Source organism: Hemitrygon akajei, chromosome 12, assembly GCF_048418815.1.
Source record: "Hemitrygon akajei chromosome 12, sHemAka1.3, whole genome shotgun sequence".
In the NCBI taxonomy this organism is placed as follows: Eukaryota; Metazoa; Chordata; class Chondrichthyes; order Myliobatiformes; family Dasyatidae; genus Hemitrygon; species Hemitrygon akajei.
Genome location: NC_133135.1, coordinates 59,650,236 through 59,671,023, shown reverse-complemented (window position 1 = coordinate 59,671,023; position 20,788 = coordinate 59,650,236). Strand labels below are relative to the sequence as shown.

The 20,788-nt window shown below is 37.7% G+C and overlaps 1 protein-coding gene across 2 annotated transcripts in view; it reads left to right on the top strand.

Annotated features, from left to right (window-relative positions):
• Positions 1-19,209, top strand: part of efcab7 (EF-hand calcium binding domain 7) — a 64,450-nt gene extending 45,241 nt beyond the window's left edge. The window contains exons 11-14 of one of the 2 annotated variants that reach the window (XM_073063204.1): positions 1,125-1,273; positions 2,123-2,332; positions 3,599-3,706; positions 14,104-19,209. In XM_073063204.1, coding sequence (XP_072919305.1) covers positions 1,125-1,273; positions 2,123-2,332; positions 3,599-3,706; positions 14,104-14,178 — 542 coding nt within the window. In that variant the 3' untranslated portion in view covers positions 14,179-19,209. Of the gene's footprint in view, positions 1-1,124; positions 1,274-2,122; positions 2,333-3,598; positions 3,707-9,835; positions 10,165-14,103 lie in introns of those variants that run through there. The other variant, XM_073063203.1, reaches the window with a different exon arrangement.
• The last annotated feature ends 1,579 nt before the right edge of the window (positions 19,210-20,788 follow it).

The window sequence follows — 20,788 nt, the reverse complement described above, 5'->3', positions numbered from 1 at the left end:
CATGCTGCAGGTTAAAATTGCAAGGTATTCCAGGTCTGGTGAGCAATATTACTAACATGTTAGTACGCCAGGAGGAATTGATCGTGAGGCATATGCCTCCACCTCTGCTTTTGAGAGACTCAACCGACCTGTCTTGATGATGTATTGTGAACCTGTCTATTCGAATCGCTGTATCTGGCACGGAAGGGATTAACCATGATTCTGTAAAACAAAGGACTCACGTATTCCTAATGTCCCTGTGATACAGCACCCTAACTCTGAGATCATCAGTTTTATTTGCCAGAGACTGCACGTTTGCCAGCAAGATAGTTGGTATTGGGAGTCGAAAACCTCATTTTAAAAAAACTCACTTTCAGACCAGCACGTCAACTCCTCTTTCGTTGGCAGCTTCTTAAAGAGGCAGTGTGCTGGCCACAGTCCAGTCTATTTCCGTTGGTTTTAAGCAGTGATGCATGGTTCAATTGCATTAGAAATTCATCACTGACTGTACACATCATAGATGCATTTATGGTTCTCATTTGTAGCAGACTAAAATGAGAATATTTGATGTGTTCCATCATTTTCAATGAGAGCTATTTTAATAAAATAAAAATAAAATCTGAGTTTTAAAAATAAAAACATGGAAATATAGAATAGAGTCACAGACCTTTGCACAGAACTCTAGTTAAATTGCAACTGAAGTAGATTGTCTATTTTGTAAATACTATTAGAATTTGATCACTAAAGCCACCCAGAGCTTATAGCATAGATTTCACAGATTCACTGGTAAAGCTCAAAGGTAAAAAACAAGCTATGAGGAGAAAATGAAATTGCTGGAACAATTTCCATGGAATCTGAGATGGTTAAGACAATTTTTAATGTCGATTTTGTTTTAAGATTATGAATGAAAATTAATTTCTCTATAACTACCTCTATCCAAATCACATGCAAGTGACACTGGGTTATATGAGCTGTATTTAAGTAGTTTGGTGGGTCACATGTTCCCAGTGTCTTTGGTAATATCTACTTGAACTGTTTGCTGGAATTTGTATTACAGCAACCTCAGATGAATGTAGTTTGCAAATCCGTACAGGGTATGTTTAATTATATATTCACTTCACATCATACTTCCACGTTCTGCACAGAAAACTTTGACATGAAGAAAAATCAACTGACACGACAGGGTTTCATGGAATTGAACCTGATGGAAGCCAATGATCGGGAAGGTGATCCAAGAGATCTCTGGGTTACACTTGAATCAATGGGTTACAACAGAGCATTGGAAATGCAAGAGGTATGAGTGTTCCTTTTGACTTAAAGCAATAAGTTGTCAACAATTTACAATAAGAGAGACGTACATTTTTCATGCTTTCGGGTGTATACATTTTATAATTCTGGAACATTGTTATTGGTAGGTTTATTTAACATACATTGGCATGTAAGAAGAAAACTTGTATTTACAATGTGTATCAGGTTAAAATGTGCTTGTACTGAAGGATCATTGATACTTCTTCTTTGTCCCTAAATGCTACCTGACCTGCTGAGTATTTGTAGCAATTTTGATAGCATTTTGCTTTTGCAACAGTGCTAGTTTACCTTTTTTAATTAAGCATTTAAATTTAGAGCATTAACCAATAGCAGACACATTTGCTGTATGTTGAGCTCCCAATTGTGCGTCAACTGCTACTGGAAAGGCATATTGCACAATTGACTTGTTAGGTTATTCAGAATTTCAATAAATTAAGTTTCATAATTCTAACTTGTAACTAGTATCATTGCCCCTCCTCAGAAATAATTCGCAATTGCACCACATATCTTTAGATTACATTCCATCTCAAGTTCTAACATTTGGTAGCTATGCCTTCAGTCTGTTAGCCCTGAGTTCCTTAATTCCCTTCATCAAGACTCATTCTTTCCCCCTCTATGTTGTTTTTCAAAATGTAGACCTAACCAAGCTTTTGATTACCCTTCTTCATATCTCCTCCTCTGGGTCAGTTTCAATTACTATAATTAAGCTTCTGTGTAGAGACTTTCTGATGGTTTGTGAAATAAAAGATAACACATAAATGCAAATTATATATTTACTAAAGAACCTTGGTGTTTTTATTAATTTCTCATTAAAATAATGTATTTTTTTATATAGGCTTGTCCATTTGTTGTTGATATCTATGCAGAAGATAGCAAATTTAAGCTGACACCAATCAGTCTGGAAGCAGGTGGAAGGCTTCTCAATTCAGTTATCTGCAAAAATGTCATAAGTAAAGGAGAAGCAAAAGCCATGAAGGGTTACAGTGCATTAGTGATTTACACTTACAAGACTGATACAATAATCACTTCAGTAATTGAAAATAAAGTATGTATTATCCTTTTATTAGTTTAATTTAATTTTTGTAATATTTGTAGCATCTGTACACTTTGGCAATCTTTAATGCAAATTAAAACTATAGGAATTTTAAATCTGTATTGGCTTTTGAATAAATCCTGTTTGTTTAGGGTAAAATTCTGGGTGCTCCTTAATTCCAAATTACAGGCTAATGGAGCATAATCATCCATCATTTGTAGCTTGCTGGACTGCAGCATATGCTCTTTATGTTTTGTTTGAAGAATGCTGCATTATATCACTTCATTTTCCAAGCTTATCTACTCTTAGTATTGCAAAACAATAGAAGGCATTGAATACAGTAAAGGCAATGGATTTGTTTGATGTATTCTCAACATACCATTCAAAGCTTGTGGTTCAGAATTAGCTTTGCTTTGACCAGACTGCGCAAGTACAGATGTAGCAATGATGTTATCCCAATAAATTGGAAAAGTTGTCAAAGTGCAGGACAGTGTGTGGTGAAGGATGAGTATGGTGGTGTAGTTGCAGTTCTGGGAAGAAAAGTCATAGATACCAGTCATGCAGTTTTTGCTAAAAGGCAAAGTGAAGTTTTGGAGATTTGTTTGATTTGGTAATCACATCAAAATACTAAGGATCTGGCCAATTTAAGAAACTATTTGTCTAATTCTCATAAACCAAACCAATTCAATTACCCTCCCCTAAGTGGATGCTAAGTTATCAACAGACTATTGGAAGGTGTTTCTTCCTCTATAGCATTAGAGTAATAGAGGATTACAGCATAAATCCAATCTCTTCAACATATCTGGTTTGTTCAAACTGTTATTTTGCTTAGTCCTGTCAACTCACACCTGGACCATAGCTTGTCACACCCTTCCCATTTATGTGCATATCCAAACTTCTCTAAAGTGTTACAGACAAACCCACAACCATCACTTCCCCTGGTAGCGCATTCCACAGTTGCACCACCTTCTGAGTGAAGAAGTCCCCCCCCCCTTGAGTTCCCTTTAAATATTTCAACTTTTCTCCCTTAATCTATGACCTGTAGTTACTTGGATTGTTTTGTACTTTAAGCACTTTTTTCTATTTATTTCATATCCATCACTTCTGTTAGCAGTTTGTTCCATACTTGCACCACCCTTAAATATTTCACCTTTCACCCTTTAGTTGGATTGTTGAGTAAGTATTTTCTCATTTTATTTCATAAATCCAAGGAATTTATTGCTGCACAATTTTTGTTTATTTTTGGTAACATTTTGATACTATGTACTCTTTTTGCAGTCTGAAAGCAAAGTAATCATTCATGTGAACAACGAGAAAAGTAGGAACTGTGTCAGTAGTCGGGGTCTTAATACTTTTGCAATGGAAGTATCACCAAAGACAACTATGGTGAGTTGAATATGCAGAATCTAGAAGCAGGGAGTATACAATAAGTTTGCAATTCCTTTGTAACACACCATCAGATGAAACTCTCTAATGCTCTGATTCCTAGTACCAATATAGAAAATGAAAGATAATGTTTTATGTATTATTTGGTTTTTTTTAATTGACCCATCAAGAGAGACCCACCTTGTTTTTTTTTCTGGAAGTACTGACCAATATTCTACGTGGAAAAACACCAATATATGCAGAAGGATGATTGTTTCAATTGATATTTGTGTGAATGTTGTTGGGTATGTTGTCTATGATTGCTTTTGAAAGTTATTTATTTGATATGAACTGTTATAGTTATAGACTATTATAGCATAGAAAAAGGCCCTTCTGCCCATCTGGTCCATGCTGAACTAGTTTGCTTAGTCCCTTTAACCTGCACTTGGACCACAGCCCTAAATACCCCTTTCATCCATGTACTTATCCAGACTTCTCAAATGTTGAAAGTACTCGTATCTACAACTTTTGTCCCACACTGTCACCTCCGTCTGAGTGAAATTCCCCCCCATGTCCCCTTGACAGTGGTGTCAAGAAAACAACCTCTTCCTCAATGTTGCAAAAACAAAGGAGCTGGTTGTGTATTACAAGAGGAATGGAGACGGGCTAACCCTTATTGACATCGATGGGTGTGGGGTTGAGAGGGTAAACAGCTTCAAGTTCCTCGGCATCCATATCACCAAGGACCTCACATGGTCTGTACACACCAGCTGTGTGATGAAAAAGGCACAACAGTGTCTCTTTCACCGCAGACAGTTGAGGAAGTTTGGTGTGGCCCCCAAATCTTAAGAACTTTCTGCAGGGGCATAATTGAGAGCATCCTGACTGGCTGCATCACTGCCTGTTATGGGAACTGTACCTCCCTTAATCGCAGGACTCTGCAGAGAGTGGTGCAGACAGCCCAGTGCATCTGTAGTTGTGAACTTCCCATGATTCAGGACATTTACAAGGACAGGTGTGTAAAGAGAGTAGGATCAATGGGGACCCAAGTCACCCCAACCACAATCTATTCCAGCTGCTACCATCTGGGAAATGGTACCGCAGTATAAAAGTCAGGACCAACAGGCTCCAGGACAGCTTCTTCCACCAGGTCATCAGACTGATGAACTCGTGCTGATTTGAGTATACTCTATATTACATTAACTGTTCTATTTATTATAAATTACTATGATTGCACATTGCACATTTAGATGGAGAAGTAACAAAGATTTTTACTTCTCATTTTTGTGAAGGATGTAAGAAATATAGTCAATTCAATTAAACTTTTCACCTTTCACCCTTAACCTATGTTCTCTAGTTCTCGTCTTACCCAACCTCAGTTGACAAAGCCTGCCTGCATTTCCCCTATCTATACCACTCATAATTTTGTATACCTATATCATATCTCCCCTAATTTTCCTATACTCCAGGGAATAAAGTCCTAGCCTATTCAACCTTTCCCTAGAACTCAGGTCCCAGCAACATCCTTGTAATTTTTTTTTACTCTTTCAATCTTACTTTTATCATTCCTGTAGGTATGGTGGGTGATAAGAATTGTATACAATACTCCAGATTAGGCCTTCCAGCTGGTCCAGATCCCGCTGCAAGCATTGATAGCCTTTCTTGATGTCGACTATGCCCCCAGTCTTGGTGTTATCCGCAAATTTGCTGATCTAGTTTGCCACATTATCATCAGAATCTTTGACATAGATGACAAGTTACTATGGACCCAGCACCAATTCCAATGGCACACCACTAGTCACAGGCTTCCAGTCAGAGTGTTCAATAACACAGTCCCTGTGTTCAATAAGTGGGAGCATTTCTCCCATGAAGCCAATGTCAAAACTAATTTACTAATAGGGGATCGAGCATCGCACTCTCTTTAATTGGGACCTCTATATATTGATTAAAGAAATTTTCCTGAACATATTTGACAAACTCCATCCTATCCAGCCCTTGCATGTGGAAGTCTTAGTCAATATGTATAAAGTTAAAGTCACCTACTGTTACAACTTTATGTTTCTTGCAAGTGTCTACAATCTCTCTGCAAATTTGTTCCTCTAAACTTTATGCTATCTTGAGGCACCTTATTTATTTCATTTCTTTGTTTCTCATATCAGTCCTTTCTTTGAACAGGTCAATTAATCGTACACTTATATTGTGAGTTTAATATTGCATTATACACCAAATAACACTGATTGACTGTTACTAATTTATGCAAGATTGATATTGTCAAATTAATTATGGTCATATCTAATTTATTTCATCAATAAAAGGCAGTCTTACATTTGAGATTTGCAAAGTAAGGAAGGAAAGAAAGATTAGTGTCTGGTAAATTGATCAAAAAGAATATTTCAGTACCCCCAAACAAATGCCCTGAGGAGTCAAGTACTGAATTCATGGGGTTTGAACTAAGAAACAATAGAAGTGTCAATACTACTGCACTTATAGGTTGTTAACCAACGGAACAGTATATTTTGGGAGAAATTAAAGGGAGGACTAAGAACTATGGAGAAGTGATAATGAGGAACGCCAAATATCCTATTATAAACTTAATAGTAAAATTGCAAAGGACAAAATAGAAGAAACAACATTTCCGGAATGTTCAAAAGAATATGCTTAATTAATAGATTCAATGAGAAGGAAGTTATTGCTGTTTTTTGTTCTAAAAATATGCTGTATCAAATGGAACAAATATCACTGTGGAACATCTCAGAAGACGGTTTCAGTAGCTAAGGAAAAGCATAAGGAACAATACAAAATTCAGGGGAAAAATTTGCAAGCTGTATGAAATTGGAGTCAAAGATTGACAGATACAATGTTTATTGAAAGATCAGACACTGAAAGAAAAAAAGAGCCTGAGTAATATTCAGATACATTATTACAATGGGAAAGGTTGGGCAACAAATCCAGTACTCCCTGGATGGTGTGAGAGAAAGACAGAAGGGGCATGTAGAGGAACATGACTCTTAGAAGGAAATTTTAAACAAATCTGTTTTTGCATTTATGCATCTTAAGCTGCTTACTGATGTTGGAAATCGAAATGCCACTACTGTCCCATCCTCCCTCCCCTTACAGCTGCCTGTGAGAGAAAGTAAGATAAAGTAGAGAATGATATTAAGAGAATGTGAGTAAGATACATATTGGGCAAAGGAGAACCAGGTCAAAATTAGAAATATCTGGAGGGAATTGAAAAAGGAAATAAAAGGAGCAGAGACGTTGTCTGAGGGCAGATTAGCAGCTAACATAAATGGTAACTCTAAAGTCTCAATCTACTGGATTACCATACAGGATGAAGAGGTCAATACTCCCCAATGCCATTAGGCTTTACAATTCAACCGCCAGGACTTAAGAACTTTTTAAAAGCTATTATTAATGCTTTTTTAGATAGTGATTTAGATGCATATCATATTTTTTACTGAGTTAAGTATTGTATGTAATTAGTTTTGCTAATGTATGGGACATTGGAAAAAAGTTGAATTTCCCCATGGGGATGAATAAAGTATCTATCTATCTATCTATCTATCTATCTAATAAGAAAGGCAAGAATTGATCAGATTTAGTCACCATGGTTTTGTTGGTGTGAGATCCCGTCAGACTGAGTTTTTTAAAGAAGTAAATAAAGATATTGATGAAGGCAATGTGGTAGTTTATGTAGACTTCTGTAAGGCCTATGAGAAGGTTCCACATAAAAGACAGGTCCAAAATTTAGAGCTCATGTGACCCAAGGCAGGTTGATAAATTGGATCCAAAATCGGTTTGATAATAGGAGACTGGATGATCCTGGAGGGTTACCATTCTGATTGGATATCTGTGACCAGTGGTGTACCACAGAGCTTAATTCTGGGATCAGAGGTGTTTGTTGAAAATGTGAAGGATTGATGATGAGAGGGTAAATTTTGCTACAGAATGATGTCATCAGTTGGTAGGTTGGGCAGGGCAATGGCAGATAGAATTTAAGTCAAAAACAAGAGAAAATCTAAGCCTGAGTTTATCGTTAAATGTACAAAGTAGGGTGAGATACAAGTACAATGAAAAACTTGTTTAAGCAGCATCACAGGCATGTAGACTCAGATGATACACATAAATTATACAAGACAGTGGGAAAAAATGAATGTGCAAAACAAGACATAAGTGCAAAAAAACCAGTCGGAGTCAAGTCCATGCTAGTACATGTTAAATGTGAGGTCATGCATGGGGGAGGGGATCAATATGGGTGGATCACATATCATGAATAGTGGGACCTTGGGCATATTGAGGAACTGGACAGTTTGGGCTGGTTTTCCTTGAAGCGGAGAAGTCGGGATGGAGAGAAACAAAATAACAATGTACAAAATTGTGAGAAACATTGATAAGATAGAGAGCAACAATCCATTCCTTGGGGCAAAGTAAGACTAGAGGATATAGGTTTTAGGTGAAATTTAGAGGAGATGTAAGGAAGAATTTCTTTTACCTAGATAGTGGTTGCAATCTGGAATGTTCTGCTTAAGAACTCTGTGGAGGCAAGTACCCTTACAACATTTAAGAAGCATCCAGATAAGCACCTGAACCATCGGGCGCAAAAGTGCTGGAAAATTGGATGGGTATGGATTGATACTACTAATCAATATATAGATATGGTGGGAAGAAGGCCCTGGTTTTCAGCTCAATGGCTGACTCTTTCAGAGGTAGATAAATGGGTATTAAGGGGGTGGTGGACAAGAGTGCATCATTAATTAGTAACCAAATAGATATTAAATATGGATACTGGTAGTAATGATTCTGAATGTGTACTTCATATTTGTGATTGCCAAAGAATCAGAATCAGGTTTAATATTACTGGCATGTGATGTGAAATTTGTTAACTTAGCAGCAGCAGTTCAATGCAAAAGATAATCTAGCAGAGAGAGACAGAAAGAAATAATAATAAAATAAAACAATAAATAAACAAGTAAATCAATTATGTATATTGAATAGATTTCTTTAAATGTGCAAAAAACAATAATACTGTATATTAAGAGAAGTGAGGTAGTGTCCAGGGGTTCAATGTCCATTTAGGCATCAGATGGTAGAGGGGAAGAAGCTGTTCCTGAATCGCTGAGAGTGTGCCTTCAGGCTTCTGTATCTCCTACCTGATGGTAACAGTGAGAAAAGGGCATGCCCTGGGTGCTGGAGGTCCTTAATAATGGACTCTGCCTTTCTGAGACACCGCTCCCTGAGGATGTTCTGGGTACTTTGTAGGCTAGTGCCCAAGATGGAGCTGACTAGATTTTCAACCTTCTGCAGCTTCTTTCAGTCCTGTGCAGTAGCCCCTCCATACCAGACAGTGATGCAACCTGTCAGAATGCTCTCTATGGTACAACTATAGAAGTTTTTGAGTGTATTTGTTGATATGCCAAATCTTTTCAAACTCCGAATAAAGCATAGACGCTGTCTTGCCTTCTTTATGACTATATCTATATGTTGGGGACTTGTTGGAATAGCTGCAAAGTCTCAAAGTAGTTGATAGCTTGGTAGTCTAAATATTGACTGAGGAGATGTAGAAAAGATTGGGTAACTTAATGTAGATTAGTCACGAGGTGTGTCTGGAATGTATCTTGGGTTGTTGAAGGAATTGAAGGTAGAAATAAAAGTTTCAGAGAGATGCTACATGGAAACAGCCCTTCAATCCATCAAGTCTGTGCTGATCATCAGCACTAATTTTACATTGATCCAACATTAATCCCATTTTTATTTTTTCCACATTTCTATCAACTCCCACCCTACAAATCAACTGCTTACTCTGGGAAAAATTTACAATGTCCAATTAACCTACAATCCTGCACATCTTTGAGATGTGGGAGAAACTGGGGCACCTGAAAGAAACCCTAGTGGTCACAGGCAAAATATTTCAAATCCCACACACACAGCATGTCAGTTCCAATGGGTTATTATTCCTCCAGTATTCTACTTTTCAGGTGACATTTTTTATTTATTGATTTTGCGTAAGTAAGAGTGCATGTGACAAGCTGATTAATTTCCCAGCTCACCACAATCATATTATTTCACATTTTCTCTGAAAATTATTGGTGATGGTGATTACATAATTTAAATTTTAACAAGATATTTATGCCAGTGTTTTTGTATTTACAGAATGCTCTACAGATGGCTGGGCAAACTAATACTTGTGTTATTCAAATCAGATTCACAGCTGTTGTAATATACAGGTTATGTGGCAAGTGCTATACTCCTATACCATGGGTGTCCAAATTACAAATAAATGATGATTATTTCCAAGCAGCTAGTTCTAATACAAAACCACCACCAAGCTGCACAGTCCACACACATCGTAGATACAAAATTGAGAATAAATGGTGTGAATTATCCCAGAAAGCAAGGATTAATCTTCAATAAACAGAAGTCTTGTTGGTTTTCTATTTATCATTTATCCTTTTATCTATCTGTAATTTTGAATCATCCTTATAAACCATCGCTGATAGTTATAGTGACTGGTATATTAATAAAAAGATTTCTTTCTAACAGTGAAGAGACAATCGGAATATTTTTTAATTAGTGGTGTTGCCACTCATCTTGCTATTGATCAAAATAGCACTGATGACCAAGGGTGATGCATTGCAGACTGCACACAAAACTTCTAAATATACTGCTTCTGAACTACTATTACTGCAATCTGCAGCCTGTATTTTCCCTTTCAGTCGCGTATTATTAAACCTTCTTAACGAACTAACGATTTTACAGTATCCTAAAGGACTCAGCAGTCTCAACTCTCAGGGATGCAAGTATGGCATCATTTAAGCAGATGAAGGCACATCACCATGCCCAGAAGAGAGGGAGGAGAGGAGGACTGCAAGCCAGTCTAAAATGCTGAAGTGTAAAACTTCCTCTACCTAGTATCTCATTAGCAAATGTAGTCGCTGGAGAACAAGATTGAGGATTAAGGGCAAGATTACTGTTTCAAAGGGAAATGAGGGATTGCTGTGTTCTGTGTTTTATGGAGAAATGACTCACTCAGTCAAGCTGGATATGTTAGTAAGACCTGAGGGCTTCTTGAGACACTGGATGGGCAGGACTGCTGATTTGAAGAGGACAAAATGTCGGGGTCTATGTTTCATGATAAACTCTTCGTGGTGCTCGAACATAGCAGTTTTGTCACACTCTTGTTTCTCCAGCCTGGAACATCTAATGATTAAGTGCCACCTATTCTACTTAGCAAGAGAGTTCGCCGTGATCCTGACCATGTGGTCAATGTTAAGCAAGCAGTCGAGGTATTGAATGCCAGCAATAAGCAAACAAGAAACTACCTACCCCGATTCTTTTCAAATTATTGTTTGAAGAATTCTCTGTCCAGTGATCATTAACATATCATCTGCAGCACAAGTGGTCCCAACTCTCTTGACCATTGTTACACTATGATTAGGAATGCCTACCATTCCATGCCTAGATCACATTTTGAGAAATTTGTCCTCCTACCTGTATACACACAGAGGTTAAAGAGCAAGTCTCCAGAAATAACAACAAAGGGATGGTCCTGGGTAGCAGAGGAGTGGCTACAGGACAACTTCGAGTCAGTGAACTGGGCCATGTTCAAGGATTCATCAGAAGATCTGAACAAATATGCCACTGTTGTCATGGACTTTATAAAGTCAGTCATGGACGAGTGTGTCCCCACAGAATCACTTAGAGTCTTCCCCAGCCAGAAGCCCTGGTCAAACCAAATGATTTGCAATCTGCTGAGGGCCAGGTCCAAGGTGTTCAGGTCTATAAAGTACAGGAGATCCAGGTACAATCACTGGAAAGCCATTTCAAATGCAAAGTGATAATTCCAGTCCAAACTGGAATCTCAGAAGAATGCTCAACAGCTGTAGCAGGGCTTGAATGCTCTCATCTTCTACAAAGTAAAACCAAGCAATATATGTGGAACAAAGCTTTGCTGCAAGATGAGTTCAATGCCTTTTATGCTTGTGTTGACTGACAAAACATGGAAGCGCCTTCACAATTTCCCACAGACCCTCAGTCTGTGATGCCAACATGAGAGCATCCTTCAGGAGGGTAAACCCATAAAAAGCATCTGGCCCAGACAGGGTACCTGACTGAGTACTGAAGACCTGTGATGATCAACTGGCTGGAGTGTTCACTGATATCTTTAACCTCTCGCTTTGGTAGTCTGAGGTAGTCTGCTTCAAGCAGGCTTCAGTATGCCAGTGCCCAAGAAGAATGTGGTAACCTGCCTCCTATCATCCAGTAGCACTTACAACCACTGTAATTAAGTGCTTTGAGAGGTTGGTGATAAAACATATCAACTCTTGCCTAAGGATCGATTTGGATTGCTTCTAGTTTGCCTACTGTCACAACAGGTCAACCCTAGATGCCATCTCATTGGCTCTTTACTGAACCCTGGAATATCTGGATAGTGAAGATGCATCCATCAGGATGCTCTTCATTGACAACAGCCCTACATTCAATACTATCATCCCCTCAAAACTAATCAATAAGCTCCAATACCTAGGCCTCAGTACCTCCTTGTGCAACTGGATCCTCGATTTCCTCACTTGCAGACCCCAGTCAGTTCAGATTGCAACATCTCCTCCATAATCACCATCAGCACAAGTGTATCACAAGACTGTGTGCTTAGCCCCCCGCTCTACTCGCTTTATACTTAAGTTTGTGAGGTTTAGCACAGCTCCAATGCCTGCTAAGTGTGCTGATGACACTACTGTTGTTGGCCCTATCAAAGGTGGTGATGAATCTGCATAAAGGAGGGTGAATGAAAATTTGGCTGAGTGATGCAACGACAAGAACTTCCACTCACTTGTCAGCAAGACAAAGGATTAATTATTGACTTCATGAGGAGGAAACCAGAGCTCCGTGAGCCAGTCTCACTGGGGGATCAGAGGTGGAGAAGGTCAGCAACTTTAAATTCCTTAGTGTTCTCATTCCAAAGTATCTGTCCTGGGTCCAACACATAAGTGCAATAATGAAGGAAGTACGGCAGTGCCTCTACTTTTATTTTACTTTTGAGGCACGCCACCCAGCAACCTTTGATTTAACCCTCGTCTAATCATGGGACAACTTAAAATAGCCAATTAACCTACTAACTGGCATGTCTTTGGACTGTGGAAGAAAACCAGAGCACCTGGAGGAAACCCACTTGGTCACGGGGAGAACATACAAACTCCTTACAGACAGCAACGGGATTTGAACCCATGTTGCTGGTACTGTAAAGCGTTGTGCTAACCACTATGTTACCATGCCTTCTTTCATAGAAGTTTGCGAATATTTGGCATGTCATCTAAAGCTTTGACAAACTTCTATAAATGTGTGGTGGAGAGTATATTGACTGGTTGCATCACAGCCTGGTATGGAAGCACCAATGCCCTTGAATGGAAAAGCCCACAAGAAGTAGTGGGTATGTCCTAGTCCATCAGGGTTAAAGCCCTCCCCGCCATTGAGCACTTCTACAAGCAGCGTTATTGCTGGAAAGCAGATCCATCATCAAGGACTTCCACCACTCAGGCCATGCTCTGTTCTCACTGCAGCCATAAGGAAGGAGATACAGAAACCTCAGGACCCACACCAGCAGCTTCAGGAACAGTTATTACCCATCAACCATCAAGTTCTTGAACAAGAGCGGATAACTTCACTCATCCCACACAACTATTTCCATAACATATAGACTCACTTTGAAGCATTCGTCATCTCATATTCATGATGGTTATTGCTCTTTTTTTTGTACAGTTGTCTTTTGCACATTGGTTGTTTGTGCATCTTGTGTTCAGTTTTTCATTGATTCTGTTGTGTTTCCTTGTATTTACAGTGAATGCCCACAAGAAAATGAATCTCAGGCTTGTATATGGTGACATATATGTACTTTGATAATAAATTTACTTTGAACTTTGAACTTGCCCCATCAAAGTAAGTCATTTTTGTCAGCAAAGAATCCCTGTCCTACTCCTAAATCTTATCATCTAGTCAGATTTATTGCACTGCATTTGCTGTGGGCCGAAACTGAGCTTTGGTGAGCTATTATTCATGATGGGCATTAGTTGTAAACTGTTTTGGATCAAACCAAGGATCTGTATGTATAAATAATCCCTTTTTCAGTCATTTCAAATTTTGCCACATAAGTATCTCTAAAAGAACATTTCAAACAGATTATTGCATATTGATCAGTAAGAAACTGATATAATTTTCCTCTCCCTTGCTCATATACAATGAAGAGAGTAATTTCAATTTTAAAAAATGATATCCTAGCCGAAATCAGCCAATATGCCACGGAGCATGGAATGATTAAAATTGGAAAAAGGATTATGTAGAAATTATTATCCCTTCTATGTCAGCCTCAAATTTGCCACAAAAGAATAAAATAGAAATATTAATTTTAATATTTCTCTTGTTTGTAGGTCTGCCAACATGTGATGCCTGTCGATGAGAGGCGAGAATGGATTTACTGCTGCACAGAAAGCATTGTGACTTGAAATGCAATGTAGGAAAGGAGCTGTATTATTGAGCTTCATTATTAAGCTGCATTATAACGCATCTGGGTGACAATGTTCCTTTGTGCAAATTGTGCACGTTAAATTGACACTACTTTGTGCCTTCTAATGTATTTTTAATTGATCTAATTTATTTGCTGGCTAAATGTTTTGTATAATCATGGTTCTATGGAATATCCATTTACTAGTCAAGGGAAATTATTGATGTTGATTTGTGAAGTCACGCTATGCAAGAAAACTTCTTTTGAGAGTGGATGGGGAATAATTTCATATGATACATTATTTTCATTATATGTGTTTGTAAGCTCTACTTTAATTACAACAGCACAAGATTTAAAAAAAAATAATCAGTGCTTAGTAGCCTAAAAGCATAGATATTGGAGCATATCTCGCAAGCAGATGGTCTCCTGGCCATCCATCAATCCAGTCCATCTGCTTCTACTAAAATGTGTTTTATAGGGCTTTTGGCCAGGCTACCAGATGCATTATCTTCTGTTTGCATGGCACTTGCCATACCAAAACTGAAGCTGATGTCCCATTATGCCACATGACATGGTTCCCTTGAAGATGCAAGGGGTCAGAGCAAATACAATTACAGTGTTTTAAATAAAACCATTTAAACAAGTGTATGGATAGGCAAAGTTTAGAGGGATATGGGCCAAACACAGGCAAATGGGACTAGGCATCTTGGTCAACATGGATGAGTTGAGCTGAAAGGCCTTTATCTGTGCTATATGACTCAATGACTTAAATAGTTATGGTATGAAATTTTGAGACCATTGGAGTGTTACAGTACTTCAGCTAGTAGAGCTGCTCCTTCCCAACATGAGATCCAGGCCCAATCCTGACTTCTATGTAGAGTTTACCCTTTCTCCCTTTGACTAATTGGTATAAATTGCCCCTAAAATGTAGGTGAATGGTTAAATCTGAGGGAGTTGATGGGAATGTGGGAAGATTAAAATGGGATTAATATAAGTGGATGGTTGATGGTCAGTGTCAACTTGGTGGACCAAAGGACCTGTTTCCATACTGTACCATTCTGTGACCCTGACTGTGTGTGACCCTAGCTAGTGTGTTTTTTAATGTGAGAGGAAAGAGAGCTGAAGGTGCAAGTAAAAGTGTAATAGATGTTGGACTTTAAAAGGCACAGTGAACAGTAGTGTGGAGAGATTAAAGAAATTGAAACTAAAGTGTGTATGTAATAAAATCAGTACCATCTTACATTATTAAATTAATATAATGACATAGGATTCTGGTTCTTAATCTATACAAAAGAACTGATATAGTTTTAGATGTGGCATAATAGCAACTGAGCAGTGCAAAAAACCTTTATGGAAATATCTGTTTTGGGTAGTATTAGTGACTTCTCACTTTCTCTTTAACATAACAGGCTCTGGTTATTATCTCCCTTTATAACACAAGGTCCTGTTTCCCATGTTCCTCTTAAACTCACTAGGGCTAGGTTTCCATGTTCCCTTTATTGAATTACCAGCAGCAAAGTCCAACGGATGCTGGATTGTTAGAGTTTTACTGTACTTCATAGTTCTTTTAACTTTTACATCATTGCAATTGAGCTTTCTCAGAAGGATTTCATTTACAAGTTCAATTTGGTTTAACTGCCACAATCTTGCTCTCCAGACAGCCTTCTGATTATTAGACAGTTTGTGTAACGAGCATTAAAAATTTAGAAAATTTCCTTGGACATTGGCTAACTGCAATTTACCATGTGTAAATTGGCTGTCTGTCTTGGAGACCACCTGGCTAATATGAGTGGTGCAAAGGTATCAGACTGACCAAGTAACAGACACCTTTGCAAAGCTGCATCAAAACATCTAATCTTGTCTAGTGTATGCGATACTGAGACATGTCCTTTAAGTCAGAATCCGCTCCCACTGCCTAATTCTAATGTCCTTCATCTTGCTAAACAAAAGTACACATATCACACAAATCCTACATCACACACTTTTAACATTCTAGAAATTTAGCTATTGGATATTGTGGCAATTTTTATTCTATTTTCAAAAATAACATTGGTTTTGGTTTTTATATATCAATGGAGAGAACCAATTTACACTGAACACTAAATACTCAAGGTTTTTTTACTCATTTTATTCACTTTTTCAGTTGCTTTGAAGGATCAGCGTTCACTTGTCTTCTTTGTATACCATCCGAATTGAATAATCTTTATTGTCATTATACATAGGTACAATGAAACTCTGTTTGGCCTCCTCTCAGGCAATCAATCAAAGCGGTAGATAAAAACAAGACAGTAATAGAAAAATGGTATTAAATAGATAAGTAGCAGAAAATAAGTTACAGCAGCACCAGAATGTCACAGTAATACACAAAGTGCCATTACTGCACATATTGAACACATATTGCATATAGTGAACATATTGTAATTCACAAATAAAGCTTTTTCCAATATCTGTGATTCATTGAAGTTTTGGTGTGTTTTGGCAGAGACTTCTCTGTTTACTTTACTGACTATTTTCTGTGTCTGTTAATAGTAATGTTGAAAATAACATGAAGTTGGCATGTTTCTTATCATGAATTGCATTTCGGCCTCTCAAATCTAATTATCTGGTACTTTCCAATCTTTTACGCTACTTGGAGCAATCTTTTAAAGTTTAAAAACTTGTCAACCTATTTATGCACCATATCTAGTTTATTACTTGTGTTCCATCATATTTCTTTCCCCAATCTCTGCATTCTGGGTGACTTCATATGAGTCCACAGCTCCCTGTAATCTTTGACTTCACCAACTACTATTCTACCTCAAAATAACCCATTCTATAAATTCTGCCATCTGTATCCCTGTTCAAATTCATTATCTGCCTTCCCATCTCTGCATCTGTAGTTTCATCCTCTGACCGCCTTGTATTTTTATTTTAATCACAATTTGAGTTGTCTGAAGGAAAAGGAATTGTGAATAATGCCAAAGAAATGTAAAAGAAATAGTAAGAGTCTGTTCTATCCTTTGTGCTTGTACTGCACTCAATCAGATCAAGGCTGGTCTTGTGTCTCAGTCCCACTTTCATTCACTAATCTTACGTCACTCAAGTACTTTAATATTCAAAAATCTCAGTCTGTTCATCTCCATGGCCCTTTTGGATATAGAATTCTGAGGTAGTGAATTCTGAATGGATGATCCTTTAGTTTGATACTGTGACCCTTAGATTCCAGACATCTCAGCAAGTGAATACATGTATGTGAGCTTTGTAATTTTTTTTGCTGCAAAAGTTAAGCCCCTTGGGCACTTAAAAAGAGGATTAAACACTAACATAATTTCATTACTATTGCACTAAATTTTGAAGATTTGTGTCAAATCCAAATTACTAGGATATTTAAATCTCATCACTTACAAACTGCAGTGAGTTATTTGTCTTATCTAACACCTGTTAGAATTTTGCGCCTATTTTCAGAAATAACTGAATATTATCTGCTTAATTCTGCACTTCCACCAGTGGGAAAATATAAAAGGAGGGCTACTTTAACATAATTGCAGTTGTTTCCTTGTTCATACTGAGATGAATCAAGGTGAGAACTAATTACGTATTGGTTAATGAAAGTTAATGTTTCCTCTGAGGTACAACAATTTAAATGATTTGTGTTTGGCCTCATTCCGCAGTGTTTCATTCCACCCTAGAAAAGAATGAAGAAATGTTCTGGCAGACATAACAGGTTCAGATCACAAGAGGGTGCTATGGTTACACCACCAGTGATACTATCGTAAAAGTAGTTGATGAGCAGCATACACGCACATTCTTACCTTCAAAAAAGATTTTGTTATCCTTTCAACTATTACCTCCATTCCAACATCCAGTTCCCTTTGAAGTTCTTTAATTTATCATCTTCTCTCCCAAAACATCCTTTTGGACTTCCCCCAGCCTGTATTCTTTAGCACTGGAACAATCCTTGCCATATTCACAAATTACATCGTTAGTGACTGCAGCTAATTTGGTTTTTCTCTACCATCAAACTGGATGGGCTTATTTCTTAACATTAATCCACTAGGTAAAGGTTTAATATCAATTATTCGAGATAAATTAGCAGCATTACGACGGGCCCCTGTGGATAAAATTAAAATGGCCTGGGAGCAGGATTTAAATACCTCCTTATCCGATGAGAGCTGGGACTCGATTCTCAAATCGGTTAACTCAACCTCTCTTTGTGCTCGCCATTGCCTTTTACAGTTTAAGATTGTTCATAGAGCCCATATGTCTAAATCTAAACTATTTCGATTCTACCCTAACATTAGTCCGCTCTGTGATAAATGCAAGAGGGGCGTGGCCTCTCTCATCCATATGTACTGGTTCTGTCCTAGCTTGGAGAAATTTTGGAAAAATGTCTTCACTACGTTATCATGTATTCTGAATCAGCACCTAGAACCAAACCCCTTAATTGCTTTGTTCGGTTTCTGGGGTGAGACAGATTTACGTCTGAGTCCGACCAAATGCCGAATATTATCCTTTGCCTCTCTCCTAGCTAGACGTTTGATCCTCCTTAGATGGAGAGATGTTGCCCCGCCCACTCATGCTCAATGGCTTAACGACATTATGGCCTGCTTGGACCTCGAAAAAATTCATTATTCAGTTCTTAATTCGGATCCAAAGTTCCATAAGGTCTGGGGACCTTTTATCGAGTACTTTCATAACCTTCCTCTTGACTAGGGTTTTTTTTTTCTTCTCGGTCCCTTGCTTTCAGCTCCCTTTTTTTTCTGGTAGTAGGCATTATTATCCTCTGTTGTTAAGTGTATTCACAGTCTGGGAGTTTGATTGTCCTGATTTATACTCTCTATATTGTGTTGTGGTTGGTCTGGAGTTGTTTTTTTTTGTGTTGTGGGGCTTGGGGAGGATACTAAGTTTACTTGTCTTCAATTTAGGTGCTTTTTTGTCAAATTCTCTTCCTTTGTAGCATATTGTCATTGTATGCTTAATTTTGCACCGTATTAATGTTCCTCATTGGGATTTGGGGTTTTTAATTTGTAAAACGTATAGAAAAACTAATAAATTTTTTTTTTTTAAAAACTGGATGGGCCTATTTGCAGCATTCTATTACTACCTATATGAATGTAAGGAGTGCATCTCGAGCAATGAATTTCTTCCATATACTGACCCATGCTTTTATTTTCAGATTCTTGCATGATAGTGTATCCTATTAAAAACAGAAAATAAATTAAGCTGAAAAAATTGAAAAGTAATTTGATCCTCCATTTTATTATCAATTGAGAAATAAAATAGCATTTTTTTTTGCTTTTCTCATTCTTTTGCTAATACATTTGTCTTTATCCTTTCCTTTCTATTTTTCGTTTGGCTGTGGTCTGTTTATCTTTGTGATGTCTGCATTTGGTTACCTCCAGTTGTTAATTTTGTTTTCAATTTGTTTATTTATTAAGTGGCTTTTTAAAAAAAACCGGAATGTCTCAATTTTCATTTGCTTTGAATCTGCAGATTTGGAGCCAACATGTGGTGAAGTGCTACATTGTGTGCAGGAAATTGAAAGGTTAGCAATGATGAGGATGGGAAAAAGCATTGAAGAGGCTTGGCATATGGCAGGAAGTCAGAGAAGGAAGCAATTACAGGAGGGAATGGTAGCCAGCTGAAAACAGTAGGGACATAGAATCTTCATGTGGTCAAAGGAGGAATCATGATATGGACGTTGGAAGCACTTTTGCAGAAGCTTGTAGGTGAGGTGGTGTTGGATGATTTGTGGTAACTCTTAGCTCTTGTATACTTGCTGGCCTGCTGAAAGCAGTTGCCTGTATGTCCGACATCTTCAAATTCTGTTGCTGTCGTTCCATCACTCAAAGTCAATAACAAAACATTGTACAAAACCAACCCAATTTCATAATAGTTACAAGTTAATATTATCAAAAAAACACTTTTGGCTGTCTCAATTACATTAAGTGCAAAATTAAATTTTTAGAGATCACACTTAAATAACAGTTAAACCATTGTGCATTTTGCCAGGCAGGTACTGGAACTTGATAAAAATGCTTAGCTTTTGCTTTTGTATTTTAAAGCTTTTTTTAAGAAAATACACACTACAGCTTAACAAAGTGCAGTTCATTTTAAGCAAAAATTAGGAGGCTTTCTTCAGCCTAAATAGGCAGTAACATTCAGTTTTATATATTTTATTATTAATTTGATCCAGTCCACCTTCTGTTTCATATTGAGGCTACAAACCTATTGTGGGGGAGACTGCCTTCAAACTGAACCATTCTTCATATTGCAGTTTAGCAAGAGTCAACATTATTTGACATAGGAGTTATTCATCTCATAACTGAGAACCATCACTTCATATTTATGTGTGTATTTATCGACAAGATCAGTATTTCCCCCTTAATATGGGGGCAACAAGATCAGTTTGAGTACCTAACACCTCAACTGAGACCAGCTGATTCAGCACAAATCTAGGATCAGAACTGGAATCCCTGCTTTATATGGCTCACTGCCACACCACACCACATGATACATTTACTGAGTTGTTGGGAAAGATTGTTAATACAGTTTGAAATATCACTTGTGGTAGTTGGAGGGAAATCAAGAATTTGAGTTCTGTTTTTAAAGTTTGTTCAAATTTTGAACAT